A 27,500-nucleotide genomic window follows, 5' to 3' on the forward strand; every position below is an offset into this window, starting at 1 on the left:
ATGTAAGTACACTGTAGCTGTCTTCAGACACTCCAGAAGAGGGGGCCAGATCTCATTACGGATGGTTGTGAGCCATCATGTGGTTACTCAGGACCTTCAGAAGAGCAGTCAGTGAGTGCTCTTAACCGCTGAGCCATCTCTCCAGCCCCTCATGTGGTTTTTAAAACTTTATTAGTGTGTGCTGTGTGTATGTTTTGAAAAGAGCATATGCAAGATGTGGGCGTGTACACACATGCCATGGTGCACACGTGGAGCCAGATGCTTCATGGAGTCAGGTGTCTCCTCATCTCGTAAGCATGTTACCCTTCTACATTAAAAAACTTAATTTTCTTTTAAAAATGTTTGCATGTGTGTGTGCATGCATGAGTGTGCCTGTGTAGGTTACAGGACATTTGGTGGGATCTTAAGGAACTAGCTGCCTTCATTGAGACACATCTTCTCGGTTGAGAGCTCACCAGTTAGGGTACATGAGCCCCAGGGGCCTTCCTGCCTGGTGCTAGGGGTATAAGCACTGGTGAGTCACAGCTCCTGGCATTTTATGTGAGTGCTGGTGCTCCAGTCCTTGTGCTTTGCACTGTCTGAGCCATCCTTCATTCACTCCCTTCGCATTTCTAACTGTGTGCTGTAATGCTGGGGGTGAAGCCCAGGGCCCATAAGCTACCAAGAGCTACCACTGAGTTATGTTAAAGTCCAGCCCCGGAGAGCTTTTTAAAAAAGAGTGAGTGTGTGTGTGTGTGTGTGTGTGTGTGTGTGTGTGTGTAGAGGTCAGGGTACAGTTTACAGAAGTAGGTTCTCTCCATGTGTCCGTGCTAGGGATTAAGCTCAGATCATTGGGCTTGGTGGCCAGTGCTAAACTGTCATGCCAGCACAGAGAGCTTGTCTGTTTGATTTTAAAGGTTTATTTTTATGTGTATGAGCATTTTGTTTGCTGTGTACCCCATGTATACTTGATGCCTAAAGAGGTCAGATCCTCCAGCCCTGGAGTTATAGGTGGTTGTAAGAAGTCTGGGAAACAAACTTGTGTCCTCTGTAAGAGCATATATTTATAATGGCTGAGCTAGCTTTCATCCCCTCTGCTGTTAAGCTAAAATAATATGTATTTACAGTTTTAACTAGTAAAGTACTTTCTTAAGGTAATGTCAATTTGTCTTTCAATCCCAGTCCTGTGGAGACAGAGGCAGGCACATCTTTGAGTTTAAGGCCAGTCTGGCCTGTAGAGTGAGACTTCCTCAAAAAACCAAATCAAATATAAACAAAACCACATAAAACCCCACATACATATTTTTATATAAAGTTGTCCTCCAATCTCCTTTTGCCTTTTTTGAAAACAGGGTCTGGCTGTCGTGAACTCATTTAGAACAGGCTGGCCTTCCTTTTGTGCTAAGCTTAAGCATGCACCATGATGCTCAGCTCCCAAATTTTTGTATTTCAAATTTATTTAAGACAGGGTATTTCTCTGTAGCTTTGGCAATTCTTGAACTCACTCTGTAGACCAGGTTGGCCTACAGAGATCTGGCTACCTCTGCCTCCCAAGTGCTGGGATTAAAGGTGTGTGCTGCCACCACTTGGGATATATACCTTTCTTTTTTTGTCTTTACAGACACACTTTGGAATGGATTTTCTCAGCCTTCAGAATAGAAAAAATATTCCCTTAAAAGCTATTTAGTGGGGCTGGAGAGATGACTCAGCGGTTAAGAGCACTGACTGCTCTTCCAAAGGTCCTGAGTTCAATTCCCGGCAACCACATGATGGCTCACAACCATCGGTAATGAGATCTGGCGCCCTCTTCTGGAGTGTCTGAAGACAGCTAAAGTGTACTTACATATAATAAATAATTAAAAAAAAAAAGCTATTTAGTTTCTGATACTTTTGTTACATCAGCTCAAAAAGACTTGTAATATACTACAAATATTATAAATGAAAACAGCCTTCACTTACGTCTGTATTGTCCCCTATAGCTGGAATTACAGGCAGTTGTGAGTTATAGCTACTTGGAACCAAACTTGGGTCCTTTGCAAGAGCAGTAAATGCTCTTAACCAATGAGCTGTCTCTTCAGCTCCAATAAGCATATTTTCAAAGAAAATATGGAACTCTTTGTAGATCTGGCTGGCAGGCCTTGAACTCAGAGATCCACCAGCCTCTGCCTCCTAAGTGCTGGGGTTAAAGATATGCACCCCCACTGCCTGGCTTAAAAATATATGACAAGTTTTGACAGCAGGTTTGTACTATTGGAATAAATACTGCAACAATGTAAAATTAGTATAAAGGGAGCTATGGGGACAGTGAGACTCAGCACAGGAATGTGATCACCACCGTATCTGACAGCCTGGAGTCAATTCCTAGAACCCATGGCCATGGGAGTGGGTGGAGAGCTGACTCCCCAAATTGCCCTCTAACTCTGAAGTGTGCTGTGGCACTTACTTTCCCGTGAGAGAGAGTGTGTGTGTGCATGCATGCCTGCATGTGTATGCAGAAATAAATTGAAAAGGAAATTCTTTTTAGACTAAAGGAGAATGTCTCATTTCAAAAGTACTCCAGTTGGAAGGAATGACCCATAGAGTAGAGAATGCGGTCAAACAAAAGAATAATATTCTTGATACGTGAGCATTATATGAAATTTAAATTTCAGTGTCCATAAAATTTTTGCTAGAACCTTGCATTTATTAATACTTGTGTGGCGAAATTGAGTAGTTTCCACAGGAGCCATGCGGTGGTCTGTCTATTCACGCTTCCACATGGTACACCATAAATTCCAGTAACGGAGTCAGGTGGAGGCAGGGGGATAGCCACAGTCAGGGCCAACTTGGTCTATGTAATGAGTTCTAGACTAACCAGGGCTATGTAGTGAGAGCCCTGACTCAAAAACAAAACACAAAAGAAAAGCAATATTGATGTAGTTGTGTTGATGGTATTGACTGGCATGTATATTTGCTGTACTTTTAAACTTTTGTTTATTATCATTCCTTAACCCATTGGTATTTCATGCTTGCTTGCTTATTTATTTATTTATTTATTTATTTATTTATTTTGTTTTTTTGAGACAGGGTTTCTCTGTATAGCCCTGGCTATCCTGGAACTCACTCTGTAGACCAGGCTGGCTTTGAACTCAGAGATCCACCTGCCTCTGCTTCCCAAGTGCTGGGATTAAAGGCGTGCACCACCACTGCCCAGCGTCATGCTTATAATCAGTAGGAAAATAAACATTTTAAGGATGGTTAGCGTTTGGTGAGGACAGTTGCTGAGCAAGTGGAGGGCATTGACAAGAGTGTCAGTAATCAGGTAAGAAATGAAAGTGGTTTCAGGTAGTTTTCCCCAGCTGTAGATGAACGGGCAGATGTTAATGCTATTTTATACTTCTCATGTGTTGTGTATTTGACTAGTTGATACAGAGTCTGAAGCTCCTGGAGATTTATTTAGTTTGTGTAGGGGCATGCACCACTGCTGCCTGGCTTGTGATTTTTATTCCTAAAGCCCAGTGCCAAACAGTTTTCTGAAGAATTATAAAACTTAAATGGCATTGGAAATTAAATTTTGCTGAGACTTTTTAAAAAGTACTTTGTGTGATAGCCTGAGCATGCGCACGCTTGACAGGCAGTCATATGCTTGAGCCGTGAAGGGCATGTGGAGGTCAGAGGACACATTTCTATCGTTCATGTGCTCTACTGTTGTCAGAGTCTCCTGTTTTGCTGCTGTTTATATAATTAGCTGTAGTACCTGTGGCAATGTAATGACAGTCCTGAGTGTTGCTCCTCAGTTGCTGTCCATGTATTTTATTTATTTTTTATTAGATATAAGAGGGAAAGAAGGGCTGGCAAGATGGCTCAGCAGCAAAGAGCACTGATTGCTCTTCCAAAGGTCCTGAGTTCAAATCTCAGCAACCACATGATGGCTCACAACCACCCATAATGAGATCTGACACCCTCTTCTGGTGTGTCTGAAGACAGCTATAGTGTACTTATGTATAATAATAAAAAAATCTTTGGGCCAGAGTGAACAGGGCCGACTGGAGCAAGCAGGGTTGACCAGAGCAAGCAGAGGTCCTAAATTCAATTCCCAACAACCATATGAAGGCTCACAATCATCTGTACAGCTACAGTGTACTCACATACATAAAATAAATAAATCTTTAAAAAAGGAGTTAAAAGAGGGAAAGAATGTGTAGGTTCACAGAAGCCAACACAGAATTATCTTTCAGGAAATAAGGTTAGGAGAAAGGGTCTCAAGGGGAAAGCATGAGAAAGCAGAGGCACATGGGCATAGCATTGCACGCCTTAATCCTAGAAGAAGCAGGTGGTTCTCTGGGAGGTCAAGGCCAGCCGACTCTATTGAGTTCCAGGACACCCAGAGCTACATGATAGACCCTGTCTTGGAAAGACCAGGCGTAAACGGTATGGTCTAGTAAATTGGCTTAATACCAAAAAGGGAGGAGAAGCTCTTATTTAAAACCTGGGGAGGAGCTTCATTAAGAAATAAGCTTGTAGCCGGGTATGGTGGCGCACGCCTTTAATCCCAGCACTCGGGAGGCAGAGGCAGGAGGATTTCTGAGTTCAAGGACAGCCAGGGCTACACAGAGAAACCCTGTCTAAAAAAAAAAAAAAAAAAAAAAAAAAAAAAAGAAAGAAAGAAAGAAAGAAAGAAAAGAAATAAGCTTGTTTAGTGATACACCTCCTGCTGCTTCAAGACGGTTTCCCTGTGTACCCCTGGATGTCCTGGAATTCACTTTGTAGATGAGGCTGGCCTCAAAAATCACAGAGCTCTGCCTGCCTCTCCCTCTACCTAATGATGAACCTTTAGTGCCATTGAGAGGCAGTGGCAGGCAGAGTTGGAGGCCAGCCTGGCCCACTGAGTGAGTTCCAGGACAGTCAGGGCTGCACAGAGAAACCCTGTCTCGGGGGAAAAAAATGAAGCAAACTAAGCTTCTCCATATAAGAAAACTGTCTTATTTAATATAGACAACAAAGACACAGCTCTTGTTCATTGCACTGCTAGCATTTGCCCTGCCCAGCAATAACATGAGTAGAACATATGTTATTTGTTTGCATTTGTATATAGAGGGAGGGAAGGACAGAGAGAGAAAAAAATTTATGTAAATAATATGCAGACTCAGTTACTTAAATGTGCTTCTATACAAGTTTCTAAAACTTTGTATTTATATTCTTTATAATAAGGCTTTGATGATAACCCTGGGTTATTTTAGGGATTAAATGAGTTACCATATGTAATATAGCACATAGGAAATGCTCAGTGAATGATAGCTTCTCACTTCTATTTTATATGTGTATTGAGTGTGGGTGTAGGTCTGCATGTGTCTCTGGGTAGGCTGTCTTGTGCATGCTTGTATAGAGGCTAGAGGTTGAAGTTGGGTGTTCTCTTCCATTGCTCTCTACATTCTTTTCTGGGACTGAAACTTGAGTTGGCCATTTCAGCTAGGCTGGTTAGCTAGCTAGGAAGTCCCCAGAATCATCCTGGGTCTGGCTTCTCTTCCAAGCCCCTACAAGCATTACAGATGCTTAGCTTCTGGGCTGTGCTGGGGATCCAAATGCAGCTCCTCATGCTTGCACAGCAAGCACTTTACTCACCGAGCCATCTTCCCATTCTTCACCATTATATAACTTGGACAGCAATTTGGTGAGATTTCACTACCAACATTAGTTTTATACATGGGGGTAAGGAGTAGAGTTAAGGCTTGTAGGGAGTTTAAGAGACACCCAGGCTTACATAGTAGTTTGCATTCCTGGTTCCGTAGCTTATTAAGTTTGTGTGCCTTAACTATATTTTGCCCTTCTCAAGCACATACTTGGATGTTCAGCTGTGGAGGTCTGTTAGATGATTGTGTGGAAAGAGGGCTACAGAGATCCTTGCTGTTGGATTGTAGTTTGGGAGACAGAGTGTAGCCTTCAGGAAGTATACTTCCTGTTCATGCCTGTCAGAAACTGAATAAACATTACAACATTTGGGGGGCAAGTAGACAGTGCTGGGTTTTAAGTTGAAGGACCTGTGAATGCTAGCCAAGTGCTCTCCCGCTGACATACCTACACTTTGCTCAGTATATTTTCAGAAGAAAAGTCAAGAGTTGGAGCGCACTCTAGTATCTGATGGAGGAATGAGGTTATAACCTACTAATTAGGCTGTTCAAGATTGCACCAAAGCTGAGGATCTGAGCTATTAAAGGAAATCAGAATTGTTCATCAGAATTAGGAGTCCGCCAGTGTAGGTGTGTTTTAAAGTAGCAGCAGGACAAAGAGAATTGTTACAAAATGTCATTGGCTGCTTCAGTTTTTCCTCATATGTAACCATTTATCTGGAGATGAAGCCAGCCTACCTTGATGACCCCTGAGCTACTAGACTCAGGCTCAGATGTCCTTTGCAATACTAAGTGTCACTTATGTCCTGGTGGCTTGTGGCTGATGACTTAACTGACCTGCTTGTCTGGATTCCTTAATTCTGGTTTTAACCTCTTAAAATTTGACCTCTCCTCCAAATCCTGTCAATCCAGATTACTCATTGTCTTCACATAAGAAGCACACCAGCTGCCTAGTAGCAGCATCTTTCAGTTCCTTCAGGATGCAGTCTTTGATTACCTCTTCATAAATCCACACCTGAAGGGAGCTCCAGTCCTAGATTCAGTCATGGTTCAGTACTTAAAATCTTTTTTAAAATGATTGTTTCTAGCATTGAGATCATAATCATACTTTTCAGTTCATAATTCCCCACCCCGTTTCTAAGATACTAGAGAAGGAACCAAGGGTCTGAAGCCTGAGATCACTTAAGCTGCATCTCAAGACCTGTTTTATGGTTCATTTCTCTGGCTATTTTATTTTAGACCTTCTGTTTGTTGGTTCCCATGTATCCATTTCTTTCTCCTGCTACTTTATAGGGCAACAATTTTAATATATTATTTTTTAGGTACTTTAATTCTTAAAGAACTGAAGCAGGAACATGATGGCCAATGCCTTTAATTTCAGCACTTGGGAGACAGAGGCAGACTGGATCTCTTTGAGTTCGAGGCCAGCCTGGTCTGCAAAGTGAGTTTCAGGACAGCCAAGACTACATAGAGAAACCCTGTCTTGGAAAAAAAAAAAAAAGACAAGTTTAAGAATTGTTTTGGGGGAACCATTTGAAGGTATCTGATGTTTCACTATTCCTCTGAATAATTTCGTATATACCCTACAAATAGTGGTATTCTACACACTCAGAATTATTATCAGTAAAGAAACTAAAATGAAGCTGACTGTGATGATTCCCACATTTGTAATCTCACCACTGAGGAGATGAGGCAGGTGGGTTGTTGTGAGTTTGGGGTTAGGTTGGGATACAGAGCAAGGCCTATTTTCCTACCTTTTTCCCAAAAGAGACAACAGGGTTGAGACATAAGTACCATCTAACCCCCAGATCTCATTACATTTGTCTAGTTATCTTATGGGTTTTTTTTTCTTTCTTATTTTATGTATATGAGTACATTGTAGCTGTCTTCAGACACACCAGAAGAGGGCATCATATCCCATTATAGATAGTCGTGAGCCATCATGTGGTTGCTGGGAATTGAACTCAGGACCTCTGGAAGAGTAGTCAGTGCTCTTAACCGCTGAGCTATCTTTCCAGCTAGTTATCTTAAAGTAATAGTAACAAAAGGATCCACTTGGGTCTTTTTCTGCTTGTAGCTGTCCTGTCCTGTAGATCCTTTGAGCATGTCAGCATTCCTAGTCTTGTCCTAGATGCTCAAAACCTTGATGCTCAGTCATTAAGATTCACTTATTGCTAGACTGTCTGTCAGTCAGTTTGTGGAATTCCTTCATTTTCTTTGTACCCTGTAAGGCAACACATCTACTGTGGTCATTGTAGATGTTGGCTAGGCTTCTTCACTATGGTTATTCTGTGTAATTCATAATGTGTAAAATTCTGTTCCTTCTTGTCTCCTCTTCCACTCTCCTATCCTTCTCCCTTTTTTGGGACTGGGCTTCATGTAGCCCAGGCTAACCTCAAATTCTTTATTCTTTCTGCCACCACCTAACAAATTCTAGAATTCTAAATGTGAACAACCAGACATTTCTTATTCATCTTTCTATGTTTTAGTTTTTAATTTTTGAGACAGGGGTCTCACTTTATGGCTCATTTGCCATGGAAATTGTTTTGTAGCCCCGTCTGGTTGAACATGGCGCACTGCTCTCTCAGTCTTCTAAGTGCTGAGACTATAGCACTTAACTTTTTATTTACTTACTAATTTCTCTAAAATTTAATTTCCTGTTTTTTTAAAAAAATCTATTTTGTGTATGAGTGTTTGCTGCATGTATGCACCACGTGTGTGACTGGTACCTGCAGAGGTCAGTCAGAGGTGGTGTGTGTCCAGGACTGGAGTTAAAGGCAGAGGTCAGTCAGAGGTGGTGTGTGTCCAGAACTGGAGTTAAAGGCAGTTGTAAGCTACTACGTGTAGGTGCCAGGAACCAAGCCAACCAGTGAGCCATCTCTCTAGCTCCATTGCCTGTTTTTCAAGTAGGTAAGCAATTATTTTGGAGCTGGGTCTCATGCTGTCCAGGCTGGTCTGAAATCACTCACTGTCCGGCCTCAGCCTCTCAGTTTTAGTTGGATTATATATTTATTATTCTATTAAATGAATAATATTGGTGTTTAGTAAATATCAATTAAATGAATAATATTGTATTTTTGTGTTGCATATAATTTTTGTATCCTACTTTAAGCTCTGGGCAGACTGTGCTACCAGCCCCGCCCAGGTTCCCTCAGATCTGTGGATGAAACACACACAGACATTAACTTATTTTCAACCTGCCTTATTGGCTCAATTGCTGGGCGCTTCTAATCTCCTGTGGCTAGCATGCCCTTCCCAATACTTAGCTCAGCACCCTAAATATGTCCACAATTTGAGTTGATCAGTTACATTTAGTCCCAGCTCAACACCCTAAACCTGCCCTCAGCTTTAGTTGCTACCCCAGGCCTTAGTTGAGGAAGTGGCTGATGGCCACTCCACCCTAGATCTCGCACGGCTGGCGGCCTTTTCTCCCTCCGCAGCATCACAAAATCTTTCTTCTCCTGCATCTCTTAGCCTGCCTGTGGGGACCTTTTTCCTTCTGCCCAGCAGTTGGCCCCTGGCATCTTTATTCATCAGTCAAGAACCAATTGGGGAACAGGATCTTAACATCAGAACCACCCCTACATCTCACCTTTTCTGTCCAATAAAACAACACAACACAACACAACACAACAAAACAAAACACCCCTCTTCTCCCAGACATAAATGGAACAAAACCATAACAATCATTACAAAGTATGATATACAATTAACCTCTAGTCCTTCATATTTGTCAACTAGATAAAATACTCTACCATCATCCCTAACCTAAAGAATTATGATTCTATCCCTGGATTATGTTTAGATTTTAGCCTGTAACACCATCTGAAAGCCATGTCTTCTACTTTATAACCTTTCTATCAATATCAATGTTAAACTAGTCTTCAACCCTGTCAGAAATCTGAGAAGCACCCAACACAGCTTCTCAAACTTAAACAGTTATAGAGACGGCTGATGACCGGGACAGCCTCTAGTTATCGCATCAGGGCATCTATCTTCAGCCTTCTGGCCCAGAACCACCTGGCAGACCTTTCATGGAGCAGGAAATATGAAGGACCAGCTTGTCTTGGCAGAGCTAGTAGTTGATGGCAGTTAAATGTTTGTCCCTTTTGGACAGTATATTGTCTGCAGATGATATAAGCAATTTCTGCTCTGTGGCTATCTTGCCACAATAGGCAACCTCTCCTGGAGATAAAGGTGTTCAATGTTTCTTTGAAGGAGAATGGGGAACCTGTCTGTATCAGACATGTCTCATTGTCAGCTTAGTAGTGAAATAACATTAAATATCACATTATGCAGATTTCTGATGTTTTTGAAGACCATCTGAGTAAAGCATCTTGAGCTTTTAAACCTTAGCTACTCTTAGCCATTTCTTTTTTTTTTTTTTTTTTTTTTGGTTTTTCAAGACAGGGTTTCTCTGTGTAGCCCTGGCTGTCCTGGAACTCACTCTGTAGACCAGGCTGGCCTCAAACTCAGAAATCCTCCTGCCTCTGCCTCCCAAGTGCTGGGATTAAAGGCGTGCGCCACCACCGCCTGGCCTCTTAGCCATTTCTATTTGAGTAAATTGAAGGAGCTTTTTATAATTAAATCGGTATAGTCATGAGTTTGCTATCCTTCCCTTAACTTGTGTTTCGTAATCATCAAAAGCAGTTTGTGAAGGACTGGGTCTAAACTTTATATTCTTAAATGCATTGGCACAATGCTTCTCTAAGAGTAACGATATTAATCTCAAATTTTGTATCAATATAGGAAATTCACACCAATAAAAGCCTTGAATCTTTATCACTATAAATTCTGTACCAATGTAAGAAATTATAACTTCAATTTGTATCAGCTATAAAGGTTCCTATCAATTAAGATTATGGCTACATAATGCTTTGTTCAAGGATAAAATTTAGTAATCCATCCCATCTATTTCCTCCTAAAATTATGACCATTTCCAAATTATCTCTTAAAATGACAGCCTGTCTATAATTTGTAAAATAACCATTACCAGACACCCAAACCCAGGGAATTGGGCTGGCGACTCTCCATAACTTCTTCCTGCTGAATAGGGGTGAAAAGAAATTCTCTAGAGGGGTGGGGAGGGGTAGGGAAATTAGAAAAACTGGATAGACTTAAAGTTACCTTTCGCATCTGTTATCCAGTCTCTGCATGTTTGGAAGGCTCAGAGCTTGACTGAAGTTCTGACTGGGTCTGTGTGAAAGGTTGGATGAGGTGAGATGGCCTGGAATCAGCAGCAAGCCCCAGAGCTGTTTTGTGTAGCGCAACCGGAAGCAGGGGCAAGCAGGTCAGCTCAGCACCTGAGGACAAACCTCAGCAAAGCTGGGCATTCTGTAACACTCACAACCAAAACGTTTGCTAGGACCATTAAGGTTTTCTCATGCAATGTGCAGGGTGCACACATCAGTTAAGGATGAAGTTTTGTTCTTTGATTGAGCAGGTGGTGGACAGCTGTCTTTTTTATGAGTTAATTTTATCAATAACCAATTATAAGTGTTCATTCATGCCCTGTGAAGGGTGGCACGATGACCCTTTACCTGTCCTGTTTGTTTCTCTTGAATTTTTCTAGTTCTTCAGGGGGTCTCCCTTGTCATATCTGATCCATATCATTCTGGAATCTGAAGCCTCTTCTTTCCTGTCAACACAAATGCAGAGACTTTCTTCCAGATTAACAAGTCCTTGGTCCAGTAACTGGAAATCCTTAAATGTTTAGCTTGACCTCTCTCCTAGAGGGATTTTAATATAAATACTAAACTCAAAACCATACTCATGCCGGGCGCGGTGGCGCACGCCTTTAATCCCAGCACTTGGGAGGCAGAGGCAGGCGGATTTCTGAGTTCGAGGCCAGCCTGGTCTACAAAGTGAGTGCCAGGACAGCCAAGGCTACACAGAGAAACCCTGTCTCGAAAAACAAAAAAAAAAAAAAACAAAAAAAAAAAACCATACTCATTTTGATAAATAAAACAGTTCAAAGTAGATAAAAGCAATCTAAACAAATATTAAACGAGTCAGTGTTTTTGCTGTCTCCTGTCTTCATGAGATCAAGGCCTAAATTATTTAATATTCCTGTCCACTTACTGTATGGGCCTATTTCCAGGCTTTCTATATAATTCTCAAGGCCTAAATTTCTACTGTCATAAGATAGGCTAAGCAACCTATTCTCTGCCTTTGATATAATTTTTTTTTTCAAGACAGGGTTTCTTTATGTAGCCCTGGCTGTCCTGGAACTCACTCTGTACACCAGGCTGGCCTCGAACTCAGAAATTCGCCTGCCTCTGCCTCTCACGTGCTGGGATTAAAGGTGTACACCACCACGCCCAGCTGATCTAATTTTTTAAGATCAAATGTCTCAATGAAAAACATTGAGGCATACATTTCTCTGTAATTAACTTTAAATTTCCTTCTGCTTACTGTATACACCTATTTCCAGGCTCTATTTATATCATACCTGGCAAAAGCAATCATAGAAATCTTGTGTCAGCCACATTCAAGATCCCTAGAAGTTGTCTTGGCAAGATGTTTACACATCTCTGAAGCATTTATTCACTCATTCTCTCTACCTTTGCTGTTCTGTGGAGCTTAATATTTGCTGCATCTACTATCTGGCTTTCTGCCTCAAATCTTAAGCTCTTTGTATCAGTTCTGAACCGCAGGAAGAAATCCCCACATGGCTTGGGCAAAATCTGTATTCCCTTCTATCTTTAAAGACAAGTAAATCAAATGTTAAAAGTCTATCCTTTGATTACCTGTTTGTAAGAAGCAGGCCGCTCTTTTTGTTTGTCCCTCACTGCCTTCCTCCAGGTCACAGCCTGACTGCACAGCAGGAGTTCCCAGCCTCTCCTCTTCAGCTCTCTCTGGCTGTGGCTGTATTCCTTTGTTCCAGTTTTCCTAGCTGGAGCCATAACTGGGCTCTGCTCTGTTGAGAAACCAGTTCTTCCCTCTTCCTAGACTTACATCATTTGCGTGTGGGTATACCATCCTAGAATTTCTAAACTAATAGTGGATTCTTGCCTTCCTCGTTGTGTGCCATCTGTTCCATGTATCTTTTACTACTTGGCTTTAAGCTCCGAGTGGACTACTCTACCAGCCCCACCAAAGTTCCCCTGGATCTGTGGATGAAACACACACACACTCTCAAACTTATTTTCAGCCTGCATTATTGGCTCAATTGCCACTTCTGATCTCCCACAGCTAGTTTGCCCTTCCCAAATCTCTTAGCTCAGCATCCTAAATCTGTTCTCAACTTTTCACTCCACCCTAGATCTCACATGGCTGGTGGCCTATTCTCCCTCAGAACCATTGCAAAATCTCTCTTCCTCCTCCTGCATATATTAGCTTGCCTGGAAGTCCGGCCTCTTTCTTTCTGCCCAGCAACTGGCTCCTGGCATCTTTACTGATCTATCAAGAACCAATTGGGGAACAGGACCTTAGCTAGCATCAGAACCTCCCCTGCGTTTTTCTCTGTTTTACAGTGCTGCTCCCAGGGTTTTGCAGCAAGTGCTTAGTCTATCATTGTTTTACAGCCAGAGCCCCCTTTGCCGGCCCCAGATAAGATCCTCCCTGCAATAAGGATAGCTTTGAACTCAGGGTTCCCAACTCAGCTTCTGACTGCTCTGATTACAAGAATGCACCTATGTGAGTCTATTGCATGCATATTAAGCTGTCATAATCTTGATTTATTTTATTTTATATATAATAGTATACAAGTATTAAGTCCAGAACATCACATTCTATACTTATGGTTATATGATGGGTGGTATCTATGCTCCACCAGACTGGGATAAGTGGAGTTAAAGAATTTACACAAAATATGAGATATTTTTGTCTTGGAGTTTCAGGAAATCCTTCCGATCTAAATCTGATCTGATCTTGGAGAGAGTTTGCTGCCACCTGGTGGCCGTGGTCCACCTTATTATAAAAATGGTAATGGGGACAGATGTAGCTGGCTAAGACTTCTAGGCTTTGGCAGCATTTTTATGTGAGGTTTGTTGATGCCAGGTTCTTTGTCAAAATCCTGGAGGATTGGTCCAGGAGAATACTGAGGACGCAAAAGGCCTTTCTCTACCTCTTGCTTTCGAAGACAGATTTTGTTTCTAGGCCTTGACTTTGTGAGGACTGGAGTGAAGGTGGGTAGATGTGTTAACTATTCAGTCAGTGATTTTTACTTTGTATTTAAAACTTGGCAGGCTGGGGGCCTGGAGAGAGATAGCATAGTGGTTAAGAGTCCTTGGCTCTTGCCAAGGACCTGGGTTCAATTCCCCAGCACAACATGGAATCTTATAACCATATGTAACTCTATCCTCTATCCTGATATCCTCTTTTGGCTTCACACTGGGCATCAGGCTTGCATTTGGTGCACATACACACCCATTCAAGACAAAAATGTTTATACACATTAAATAAGATAAAAAATGTTTAAATTTGTATGTGGTGTCTGAGAATATAGTTTAGTGGTAGAGTACTTGCCGGACATGTCTGTGGCTATAGGGTCAGTCTCCAAAACCATGTCCAAAGTACTCCGTATGTTTCTTCAAATTAACAAGTGAAGGAGGGAGGGTGAGAGAAGGAGGAGAGGTGGGGATACACACACACACACACACACACACTCTCACTGGGACTCTACCCCAGGGTTTCACATGTACCAAATGTTCAAACTTCAGACAGATTACAAGCCTGAAGACACATGCCTGTGCAGCTAAATATTTCAGTTTTTAAAATGCTCTCTTCCAAGTTGGTGGTAGTTGCAAACACTTGTGATCTGTCTATGGTTTGAGAATTCTGATGTGGGAGTGAGAGGAACAAGAGTTCAAGACCAGCCATGACTCCATAGCAAATTAGGGAATTAAAGACTAAGACAATCAGTAAATAAAATAATGGCTCAGGGGTTAAGAGCACTGACTGCTCTTCCAGGGGTCCTGAGTTCAATTTCCAGCAACCACATGGTGGCTCACAACCATCTGTAACGGAATCTGATGTCCTCTTCTGGTGTGTCTGAAGGCAGTGACAGTACTCAAATACATACAATAAATAAATCTTTAAAAAAAAAAAAAGAGCATTGACTTGTCTTTCAGAGGACCTGAGTGTGATTCCTAGCATCTGCATGGCATCTTACAACCATCTGTGACTCCATTCCCAGGAGATCTGATTCTGTCTTCTGGGTCTTCTGGGTTCTGTGTGCATGTGGTACATAGACATAAATTCAGATAAAGCACCCATAGCTGCAATCAAATACTTTGAGGAAAAAAAGCAGCTTAGGGCAAAAAGTTTTTACATCAGCTCACAATTGTAGTTACAATCTAAGACTGGGAAAGTCGAGGCAAAGCCTGAAAGAACTAGTCATTTAGTCACAGTTGAGCCTAGAGAGAAGAAGGGATATGTGTGTGCTTGTTCATTTGCTTGCTTGCTTAGGCTCAGCTTGATTTCTTCCTGGATACAGTTCCGACCTCTGTACTGCCACCCACAGTGGGCTCTGCTTTCCCAGTAAGATACCAACTACTCCACAGCCATGCCTGTATAGGCCACTCATTGTAAACAGTCTTTCTCTGAGACTCTTTTCTAGTTGATTCTAGGATGTGTCGAGGTGACAAAGCTAACCATCATAGCTTAGTTCTTTGGAAAAAAATACAGTGTGTGCACAATGCAAGTGTGTGTGTGTGTGTGTGTGTGTGTGTGTGTGTGTGTATGAGAGAGAGAGAGAGAGAGAGAGAGAGAGAGAGAGAGAGCGCACTCAAATGTGCTAATGAGTTATGCTTCCAGCCTCAAAAAAACATTTTATTTTTTAAGATTACTTATTTTACCTGTGTGCCTGAGTGTGTGTATATGCGTCACGTGTGTACAGGTGCTCATGGAGGCCAGAACAGGGCTTTAGGTGTTGTTTTGTTTTGTTTCTCGAGACAGGGTTTCTCTGTGTAGCCCTGGCTGTCCTGGAACTCACTCTGTAGACCAGGCTGGCCTGGAACTCAGAAATCCTCGTGCCTCTGCAGCTTAGGTGTCTTGAAACTTGAATTGCAGGTGAATCTGAGCCACCCTGGTTAGGAACCAAATTCTCTTGCAGAGCAGTAAATGCTCTTCGCTGCCACCTTTGCTCTCTGTGTTTTGAGACAAGGTCTCTCTAACTTATCCAGACTGGCCTTGATTTTTTTTTGATTTGTTTATGTGTGGCCATGTGGTGGTGGTGCACAGCTTTAATTCGGGGGAGGCATAGGCTGGTAGATCTGAGTCCAAGGCCTAGTTTCAGGACAGCAAGGCTACCACAAAATCCCTGTCTGAACACATACACACACACACACACACACACACACAGATTTGTGGGTTTATATGTGTGCATGAGTGCAGGTGCCCATGAAGGCTAAAGGTGTTAGGTTCTCTTTCTGCCAGTGCTGGGAAACAAACTCAATAAAAGCAGTAGATGTGGCTCTCTGTTCCTCCCTGTTCCAGAGACAGCTGCATCTTCTTGTGCAGTGCCAGCCTCATCTTGTAGACAAAATGGTAAAGGATTTGGCCATATTGGGTGCCTGGTTACCAGGGTTGCCATCTGCTCTCCATGTGGCAAAGTGGAGATTGTTGCCATCAACGACCCCGTCATTGACCTCAACTACATGGTCTACATGTTCCAGTATGACTCCACCCATGGCAAATTCAACGGCACAGTCAAGGCCGAGAATGGGAAGCTTGTCATCAACGGGAAACCCATCACCATCTTCCAGGAGCAAGACTCTGCTAACATCAAATGGGGTGAAGCCGGTGCTGAGTATGTCGTGGAGTCTACTGGCATCTTTACCACCATGGAGAAGGCCAGGGGCCACTTGAAGGGTGGGGCCAAAAGGGTCATCATCTCCGCCCCTTCTGTCGATGCCTCCATGTTTGTGATGGGTGTGAACCACAAGAAGTATAACAACTCACTCAAGATTGTCAGCAATGCATCCTGCACCACCAACTGCTTAGCCTCCCAGCCAAGCTCATCCATGACAACTTTGGCATTGTGGAAGGGCTCATGACCATGGTCCATGTCATCACTGCCACTCATAAGGCTGTGGATGGCCCCTCTGGAAAGCTGTGGCGTGATAGCTGTAGGGCTGCCCAGAACATCATCCCTGCATCCACTGGTGCTNCCAAGGCTGTGGGCAAAGTCATCCCAGAGTTGAATGGGAAGCTCATTGGCATGGCCTTCCATGTTCCTACCCCCTGTGTCCGTTGTGGATCTGACATGCCGCCTGGAGAAACCTGCCAAGTATGATGATATCAAGAAGGTGGTGAAGCAGGCATCTGAGAGCCCACTGAAGAGCATCCTGGGCTACACTGAGGACCAGGTTGTCTCCTGTGACTTCAACAGCAACTCCCACTCTTACACCTTTTGTTCCGGGGCTGGCATTGCTCTCAATGACAACTTTGTGAAGCTCATTTCCTGGTATGACAATGAATATAGCTATAGCAACAGGGTGGTGGACCTCATGGCCTACATGGCCTCCAAGGAGTAAGTAACCCTGGACCACCCACTCCAGCAAGGACACTGAGAGCAAGAGAGAGGCCCTTGGTTGCCAAGGAGTTCCTGTCCCAACTCGGCCCCCAACACTGAGCATCTCTCTCACAATTTCCACCCCAGACTCCCATAATAACAGGAGGGGCCTAGGGTGCCCTCTCTACTCTCTTGAATACCATCAATAAAGTTTGCTGCACCCACACACACACAAAAAAAGCAGTAGATGTTCTTTTGGGTTTTCAAGATAGGGTTATACTCTATGTAGCCCTAACTGTCCTAGAACTCACGTAGACCAGGCTGGTCTCAAACTCAGAGATCTGTTTGCCTCTGCTTCCTGAGTACACAGCCGCCACCACTGCCATGGCAGGCTAGAAAATGTTCTTACCCCTGAACCATCTCAATAGTCCTAGGCTTGAATTGTTGGTCCTCTTACCTCTGGTCCTCAGTGTACTCTACCTGAGGGCTATGCCAAAGAAAATCTGCTCTTTTCATATTTTAGTTTATGGAACTGTTTGTCCCCCACCTCTCTCCTTTCTCAGGGCCCTGGTTTTGTAGCCCAGGCTAACCTGAATCTTGTTATGCAACCAGGCTGGTCTTGAACTCAAGGTTGACCTTCCTCAGTTTGCCTGATTACTGGGACTACATATATTCCACTAAGCCTGTTTGTTAAGTACTTAAAAAAATACAGGCCAGGTGAGTGCCAGCACTCAGGAAGCAGAGGGGAGGCAATCCTGGTGAGTTCTAGGACAGCTTGGGCATAGAGAAATTTAACTCTCAAAACAAAACAAAAACAAAAAACAAAAAAACCCCAACAGCAACAAAAAGTCAGATGCAGGTGGACCTGAGTGCCAGGCCAGCCTGGGCTATATAGAAAGACCCTGTTTTAAAAATCAAAACAAAACAAAAACAGACTAATAAACAAAGCATTTTGAAAAATTACTCCAGTTTTTATATTGTATGTGTATATATGTGTGGGTATGCATGGGCCATGGTACACAAGTGTAGGTCAGAACAGTTATGGAGTCAGTGATGCAATTTCACAGGGTCATCCCAATTAGGTCAGCAGCCTTGGTCACAGGGACATTTTTCCACCAAGCAGCCTACTGATAGAGTCGAGGGTTGTGGACTGAGGGGCTAGAGAACTGGCAGAGTGGTTAAGGGTATTTGCCCCTCATCTAGAGAACCCAGGTTTAATTCCCAGCATCCACATGGTGGCTTACAACATTGTTAACTAGTTTGAGGCAATCTGTTGCCCTCTTGCTCTAGTTACAGACATGGACTAGACAGAGACTGGTAGATCTCTTAAGTTCCGGGCTAGCCAGGGCTACTATAACGAGGCTTTGTCTAAAAAGGAAAAAGGGAAAAAAAAAAAAAAGGCTAGGGATTTAAATACTAGAACTAGTAAATTAAATTGTGTCAGGGCCCAAACACAAGCTATGATCCATTATCATTTTTTTTTTTAATTTTATGCTTATGAGTACACTTGTTACAGACACACCAGAAGCGGGTACTGTTCATGTTCGTGTTTGTGTACATTCATATTACAATGCAGGGATGAAGGCCAGTGTTGGTTCCCTCCTACCATGAGGGCTCTGCTGGCTTGGAGAAGACTTAGGTCCTCAGGTGTGGTAGCAGTTGCCTTTACCCATCAAACCATCTGACATTTAATGTGCTTATTGTAATTGTTAGCTTGCCTAGTGACTTTAACCTAATTTCCTAAAGTCTGTTTCTTTATCATGGTTTTTATAGACATTTCAGTTTAACATACGCTGATGGTTACACAGCTTTACTTGGGATTTGTGGGGTGGGAGTGTGTGTGTGTGTGTGTGTGTGTGTGTGCTTTCTCTCTGCCTAGGGTACATTTGAACACAATCAGTTTTAGGCACTAATTTTCATCGAAAGCCATAAGGGAAAGTGTTTACATGGTGGCCCTGCTTCAAATGAGGTGAGACGGACACCTCTGCAAATGGAAGTTTTCAGAAACCACGTGGAAGGGTCACCTAATGAAAGTTCTCCAGGGTGGGGTAGGGAAGTGCCATGCGGTTTGAGCAGGTTCTCTCCAGCGCATGCCCTCTCACCACATGCCACGGCACCTTATTTTCTAGATTGAATCTATAAAGTATCTGTCTTAAAGCTTTTGCAGTAGCAGATTGGACTGACTGAAGCCATAAAGGTGTGGGTTTTCGGGAGCCCTGCCCTTTCTGACTAGCTTCTGGGACGAGGGAAGTTTTTGTTTTTAGACAGTGTCTTGCTGTGTAGCTGGCGTTGTATAGAGTTTGTTAGTCCTTCTGACTCCCCCTGAGTGCTTGTGTGCTACCATGCTTGGCTTTGATTATTTTTCTAAAATTGTGAAGTAGTTGGTCTTTACAAAACAATTTCATTGCTTTTATGATGGAACTCCTAAGGGTCCTTATTTTGGATTTTTAAAAAAGATTTTAATTTTAAATTTTTTAAAAAGTACTTCCTATTTGTTTATTTGCTTTGCTACATGTACCACCTGCAAGGCAGAAGAGAGCAACCTTACAGAGGGCTGTGAGCCACCAGGTGGTTTCTGGGAATTGAACTCAGGACCTCTGGAAGAGCAGCTAGTGCTCTTTAACCACTGAGCCATCTCTCCAGCTCAGTTTATTTTATCTTATGCATGTAAGTGCTTTACCTGCATGTATGTCTGAGTACATTCATGCAATCATACATGCAGTGAGGAAGTCAGGAGAGAATGTTAGATGCCCTGGAGCTGAAGTTACTGACAGTGTGAGCCACATGTGAGTGCTGAAAACTGAACCTTGGATCCTCTGCAAAAGCAGGCAGTGCTTAGAACCACTGAGCCATCTCTCCAGGCCTGTATTTTGTATTTTATAATATTTTAAATATGAATTCTTGAACATATATTGTAAGAAATTTATCATATCAAAAGAGCAAGGAATAACCTGATTGTCCTAAGGTAAGAAAGCCACTTTTGAAAGAAAGAATTTGTGTATGGTGGTGGTGCATACCCATAATCCTAGTTAGTACATGATGGGCAGGAGGACTGCAAGCTTGAGGCTAGCCTTGGCTACATAGCTATAGCCTGTCTCCAAAAAAGGCTTCATGTGTGTATGTATATAATCAAATATTATGTTAGCACTAATAACGACACTCAGAGAATACATTATTTTATTTGTTATAAAAATATGGACTACTTCATAAACTGTATCTTTTTTTGGGTAGGGGCCATGTTAATCTATGTAGGATTCCAGTGTTAGTATATGTACTGCCAAACAAGCACTTTTCTAGTGTCTAACGTAGCACCAGGCTGGCTTCAAACGCTGGAGTTAAAGGTGTGTCCCACCCTGGCATGCTGTTTGTGGCTTTGAGACAGTCTTAAGTGGCCTAGGCTGGCCCAGCATAAGAATATTTTATAATAAAAAAGTTCATGATATAATATAGGCAAAACCAGAATATAGAATTCTGTATGTCTACTTGTTTTTTGTTTTTTTTGTTTGTTTTTTTGTTTGTTTTTTGTTGTTTTTTGAGACAGGATTTCTCTGTATAGTCCTGGCAGTCCTGGAATTCACTCTGTAGTGAGTTCAGGCTGGCCTCGAACTCAGAAATCCGCCTGCCTCTGCCTCCCGAGTGCTGGGATTAAAGGCGTGCTGGGACTAAAGGCGTGCGCCACCACTCCCGGCCTGGCGCATGCCTTTAATCCCAGTCCTCGGGAGGCAGAGGCAGGCAGATTTCTGAGTTCGAGGCCAGCCTGGTCTACAGAGTGAGTTCCAGGACAGCCAGGGCTACACAGANAAAAAAAAAAAAAAAAAAGGCGTGCGCCACTACGCCTGGCTTGTATGTCTACTTGTTAATATTTCCTTTTGAGTCTTTTTTTTGTTGTTGTTGTTAACATAAATGTACTTATTGTGACATTTTAATATACATACCTTGTTAAATCTTGTTCATTTTTGCCTCTTTACTACACCCATGTCAATTTTCTTTTTATGGGTGCTTGGAATTGAATTTAGGGCTAGGGATTGAATGCTAGGGAATACATTCCTAGCCTGCTTAAAACCGTGTTTAGTTAAGAGTAGCTACACAGTTGGCTCCATGGATAAAGCACTTGTTGCTCTTGCCGAGGACCTAGGTTTGACTCTCAGTTCCCAGGTTGTGGCTCACAGCCATCCATAACTCCAGTTCCAGGGCCACACTCCGTCTTCTGACCTCTGCAGTTAACCAGCACACATGGTGCACATACAGACGGACTTTCAGTACAAATATAACAAATAAATTTAAGATTATGTGTTGGGAGAGATGCATGGGAGTTGGCCGAATGACTTGGGTTTGGTGGGTAGAGGAAAAGAGAGCATGTGGGAGCCACTAAAGGAAGCTGCACCAACGGTCAGCCTCGCTGTTCCTGAGTGGGGAGATAGTGCTTGCCCAATGTCGGTAAAAAGAGAACATGTATTTATTCTGTATTCTTATTAGAAAACTGTATTGTTTTGTTTGACATAACGGTAACAGTAGCAGAGAATGAGGCTGAGCATGGAGTAGAGTGTGCACCTCTGTGTGCAGTGGTCTGGCCCTACTGTTTGCATGGGAACAGCAACCTCAGAACTGGGCATAGCCTACCTTTCATTCTTTTCAGTTGGGGGATTTAACATAGACATCATTTTTTGATGAGATGCTAAAAGAACATGCTGATAACTCTGACATAAATTATTAGAAAGGAACTTTGTTTGGGATATAAAGGAATGAATTATTAGGCAAATGAATAACTTATTTATTAGCATATCTTCTTTTTCTTTCAGGCACATATTAAATTTCCTATTGACTACCCATATTCACCACCTACCTTCAGATTCTTGACCAAAATGTGGCACCCCAACATTTATGAGGTAAGAGATATTTGTCATAACTTTCTCTGTGCTTTTAGTTTTTAGATTAGTTGTTTAAAAAGAGCGAGGGTTTTACCAGTCAAGGCCCTGAGCTTGATCATCAGCACCACATAAAATAAGTTATTTGGGCTAGAGGGCATGGCTTAGTGGTAGAGCATTTGCTTAGCATGCACAAAGATCTGAATTCAGTCAGAGCACCACAGCCCCTGCCCACCTCTAAAGTGAATTGTATATCTTAGTAAATTGTGTTTTGTTGTAATCACAGAGAAATATTCATGATTTTTGCTCTTCTACTTTGTAGAATCTGGCTTAATAATTTAAAATAAGGGTAGTTTTATAATATGTAGTAATTATAATCCAGTTAAAGATGGAGTCTTTGTAACTCATTGCTAAGATTATAATGCACATGTGTTAACAATTACATTTTAAAACTTTAGTAACGTAGTATAAATGTATTGTGTGCCTGTCCTCTAACTTCATAGCAAGGGTCACCTGTTGCTGTGGGCAGAGCTCTGCTCAGTTTTGTGGGGGGATTTCTCCTCCTTGATGTGGACTGGCTTCGTTTCAGGAATTACTGCTGAGCATATGAGCCTCTTCTGGAGTAAATCCAAGGCAAGGTTCTTCTGTGGACACGTCTGTGTGCCTGAAGACAGCATTTCTGCTAGGACTGTTGGTTGAAACACACTTAGCTTTGGGCTAAGTCATGACAGTACTGAGTAACGTGTTAGCCTTTCCTCTGAGGGGTCTTCATAGCCTTTCCTTTTTTATTTGAGACCAGCTTTCCTAATGTATTTTAGGCTGTCTTTCCCTTTGTCCTTGGAACCTCCCACATGGGGTTCTGGGCATGCACAGTTTTTGTTTTTCCAGCTAGAACCTAACAAATGGTGATGTGTGGTTACCTCTCCAGAAGCAGCCTCCTGCGGTAGTCTCCTTTACTATTTAACATGATCCTAACCCTAAGGAACTCATGCTCAATGAGCAGAGGCACTGCAGCTTGAGTTTATAACGTGCATGGTGCATTGTGGATGGAGAGGACTGGCTCTAGAGAGTTGTCCTCTGGTCTCACACGTACCATGGCGTCCCTCCCTCAGTAAATACATACATGTCAAAAACAACAGATGGGGTCAGCATTGTGGCTCATGCCTGTGATCACAACAGAAGCAGGTGAGTCTCAGTTGGAGGCCAATCTTGACTACAAAGAGTGTTCTGGGATAGTCAGGGACACAGAAAAACCCTGTATGGGATGGCCCAAAAGGATGTAAACTTTACTGTAATATTTGTGAATTTATTTATTTTAAAAATACCATGTTTGTAAAATTAATAAAGATGAAGAAGAAATGTAGAAAGAAATTTATTTTGAGCCATAGAGATGAGTCAGCAGTGAAGAGTGCATACCACTTTCGCAGAGGGTCCCGGTTATGCTCCTGTTGTTGTCAAGTGCACAGAACTGTAACACCAGCTCCAGGGATCTGACACCGTAGTGTCTGCAGGCACCTACATTCTCATGCATATAACTGATTCCTACATACTCAAAATTAAAGATGCATCTTTAAAAACAAAATAAATTTAACATGGACATGCCTTCAGTGATTATACTGTACAGTAAGATTCCTTTCTGCATGGGGCTGGAGAGAGGACTCAGTGCTTAAGAGCCCTGTGTGCTCTTCCAGAGGTCCTGAGTTCAATTCCCAGCAACCACATGGTGGCTCACAGCCATCTGTAACGGGATCCGAGGCCTCTTCTGGTGTGCAGGTGCACATGCAGGGAGACTATTGTATACATAATAAATAAATACATCTTTTGAGGAAAAAGAAGATTCCTTTCGTACTATTCCATACTGCGAAGAAGTAGAGCTCTGACAGGATATGATGGTGCGCACTATAACCCTAGCACTTGGAAGGCAGAAGCAGGTGGATCTCTGCGAGTTTGAAGTAAGCCTGGTCTGCATAGAGAGTTTTTAGCCAGGTAGGGCTAGACAGTGAGACCCTGTCTTTTTTTTTTTTTTTTTATTAAGTAGTTTTCTGGTTATGTTTTGTTGTGCTCAAAATTATACAGTTGGAGTCCTATTGAACTTATAAACACTATTGTGTTCATACAGATGATTACAAATCTTACAGATAGGATGACTCAAAATATTACTGCTCACTACCCCCCCACCCCCCTGCAACCTCAGTTTACAGTTTATGGTAGAGCCTCGTATCATGAGAGGCTGAGCCCAGGAACTAAAGGCCAGCGTGGACAAAACAAACCAGGCATTTGCTGTCTTGATCGTGGTAATATATAATTTGTAATTTGTGTTTACTGTTGTTTCCTCTGCTTTTCTCACTGCCTTCCTTCCCTCCCCTCTGTCCATCTGCTTACATTGCCAGTGTTGGACTTGAACATTCTCTTGCTGCAGCATGGGGCCCATCCCTGTGCCCAGCCTTGGCTGTGGTGGTGTTGGGTAATAAGACCATTGTTATGTAGTGACTTCAACAGCAGCAGAACTTAGAGCGTGAGACAGACAGAGCATATTTTTGCTTCCTTTCTCTTTATTGTTTATGGTCATTATATTGGTTTTACTAGATTGAGTTATTCTCTATGTAGTAGGATTATCTATTATCTTATAGAACTTCTAATTTCTCTAAATACTAATTTTAATGATTTCTCTTCATTAGGAATCAACTGACAAAGCTAAAGCTAATACCTTAGGATTTATTACACAGATTGTACTGTTGCAGTCTTATGACCTTTTAAACTAATTATTACTATCTCATTGTTATTAAACTCATAGAAAATTTAAATACAAATATTTTTAAAATTAAGATTTAGTGTAATATTTATATAAGCTTTGTTTTCATTGTCCAAATGTTTTAGCCACATTAAAAACCATTTAGATAAACTCTTAAAAATGATTTTTTGCAGCATCTTTAGATTTTAAAAAAAGTTACATGGGACTAGAGAGAGTTGAGTGGTTAAGAGCAGTTGTTGTTCCTGCAGGGGATCCAGCTTTAGTGTTCAGCACCAGCGTGATGCAGCGTCACAGCCAGGACTGTGTTCTGACATCTGTGGACACCAGGCACACATGCGGTCCACAGACACATGAAATAAAGCACTCATAGACATAAAGTAAAATGTAGAGGCTTAGGAAAGCTTACAGAAACAGTTGATACTTTGGATGTTTTGAGGCAGTGTCTCACTGCATTGCCCTGGGTAACAGCAGACTCTCGAGTCTCTGCTTCGTCTTACCCAGTGGTGGGAGGTACAGTGTGTCCCCCACTCCTCATCCTGACAGGTCCCTTTTGTTTGCTGGTTTGGGTTTGGGGAGAGTAAGACTGAGATAGGGTCTCAGTAGCCCAGTTTGGTCTGAAGTCACTGTAATCCTGCCTCTGCCTGTTCTTTCTGCTTTCCAGATCCTGAGAATTTGTAGGTGAGAGCGTTGGGCTCAGCTGTGGATCTTGGTCTTTTTATATTTCTATGTTTATATATGTTTGCCTGAGTGTGTGGCTGTGTGTAATGCCTGTGGAGGCCAGAAGAAAGGTGTCGGATCCTTTAAGCTGCCATGTGGGTACTGGTAATTGAACCAGGGTTCCCTGGAAGAGCAGCCATTGCTAAATTGCTAAGGTACTACCTCTACTTTGTTTTAAGACTGGATGTTGAAAGAACTCACTATAGAACCTTAATGCTGTTTTCATTATCCTGTGTCCATAGAGGGAAGCCAAGGCAGAGGCCATGGAGAAAGTCTGCTTTCTGGCTTGTATCCCACGGCTTGCTCAGCTTGCTTTCTTATACAGCTAAGGACCACCTGCCCAGGGGTGATAATACCCCAGCCCAACATCCACATCCATCAGTAATCAAGGCGATGCTGGAAAACCTTGTCCACAGAGCAGTGTGGCTCGCCTGTGCCAAGCTGGCATAACAGTTAGCACAGTGAGAAGTGACAGTCTCATTAACAGTTGCATTTCCACGAACAAACGAACAAAAATGAACAGTGATAAAAAAGCATTCAAAAACTGCTCAGAAATAAACTCTAGAGGCAGAGAGAGGCAAGAGGATCCCTGTGTTTGAGGCTAGCTCACTCTGTAAAGCCCTTTAGGGAATTTTAACAAAACTCAGTAATAAGATTAACCTAATTGAAAAATAGCCAAAGTTAGCCCCAAATGTATACTCAGGCTGAGGGAGGACGATTACCAAAGCCCGGAGTTTGAGGCCAGACTGGACAACTACCTGTTGGAAAGGAGACCCTGACAGTTAATGAACTGATGTGCTCATCAAACCCACGGTGAGACCTCACACCAGCATACGGGAGCAGCGTCTGAGCAACAGAGAACAAGACCTGGAAGGCTGGGAAGAAGGGAAATGCCACATAGGCTGCTAAGTCCCGAGCAGCGCATCTGCTATAGGAAAAGCTAAGTGCCGGTCTCGTAGCTAACCACACTTCCCGTCTAAGAGCGAGAAACAAATACTCAGTGTAGGCAAGCACAGCACTGCTCACACCAGTGTCCCCCATCAGGACCCGCAGGTCAGACTTAGCACATCCGTGCAATGGGTAATTTTCAAGCACCGGCTACAGAGTAGAGACAACTCTGAAACATGCACTTAAGTGAGAGAAGTCAGAGGAAGGGTGGTATAGTGTATGACTACATCTTATTAAAGGTCCAGGTAGTCAACAGAAAAGCAAGATGGGAGCAATGGGAGCCTGGGAAGGCAAAGGAGTGGGGGAAACCACCAAGCAGAGTATTCCAAACTGGTGTGGTCGACACATTGATTGCGTAGCACTGTGAGTGTACAGAACCACTGGCGTGTGCTTTTCTGTGGTGTTGGGCATATTCATACTGAGCTCTCCTTCTAGCCCAGCGACTTCCCCGTTTGCTGACATTCTGTTTGCCTGCTTGAGTTTATTGTAGTGATGACAGACAGGTGTGTCTCTCACTGTGTAAATTAGGCTAGCATGAACGTGCAGCCATTCGCCTGCTTCTGCCTTTCAAGTGCCACCATGTCCATTCCAGTTATTCCAGCCAGCCATGATTACCTAGGCCTTTAATCCCAGTACTCAGCAGGCAGAGAGATGGGTGGAATGAATTCAAGTCCAGCCTAGTGCCAATAGAACTCCAGGCTAACCCAGGCTGCACAGACAAGACCAAAGTTTAATTTAGTAAGTGAAATTCATCTCAATTTATTAAAAAGGATATGATCTTGCCTTCTACAAAAGTAGTTTTGTGGCTAGAGGTGGAGATGCACACCTTTAATCACTAGGCACTAGGGAGGCAGAGGCAGAGGCAGAGGCAGGTGGATCTCTGAGTTTGAGGCTGGCCTAGTCTAACAAAGTGAGTCCAGGAAAGCCAGGGCTCTGTTACACAAAGAAATCCTGTCTCAGGAAAAAAACCAACGAACCAACCAAAGAGTAGATTTGTGAGTTTGAGGATATAGAGAGACCCTGAATAAAAAACAAAACAAAACAACAAAAAAGTATTTGTTAACTGTACACAGCGGGTTTCATACATTTCATACATGGACATAATTTTACCACACTCCCTTCCTCCTCCCCCTTGTCCGTCCCACTGTTGTTCTCAAATTCCTTTTCTCGGCCCA

General features: G+C 42.7%; 1 protein-coding gene across 1 annotated transcript in view; it reads left to right on the forward strand.

Annotated features, from left to right (window-relative positions):
• The window catches only part of Ube2r2 (ubiquitin conjugating enzyme E2 R2), a 56,458-nt gene that overhangs the window by 16,167 nt on the left and 12,791 nt on the right, over positions 1 to 27,500 (forward strand). Inside the window, exon 2 of the mRNA XM_021160361.2 lies at positions 21,843 to 21,929. Coding sequence (XP_021016020.1) covers positions 21,843 to 21,929 — 87 coding nt within the window. The remainder of the gene's footprint in view (positions 1 to 21,842; positions 21,930 to 27,500) is intronic.

The sequence above is a fragment of the Mus caroli genome, chromosome 4 (genome assembly GCF_900094665.2).
Source record: "Mus caroli chromosome 4, CAROLI_EIJ_v1.1, whole genome shotgun sequence".
NCBI classification, from domain to species: domain Eukaryota; kingdom Metazoa; phylum Chordata; class Mammalia; order Rodentia; family Muridae; genus Mus; species Mus caroli.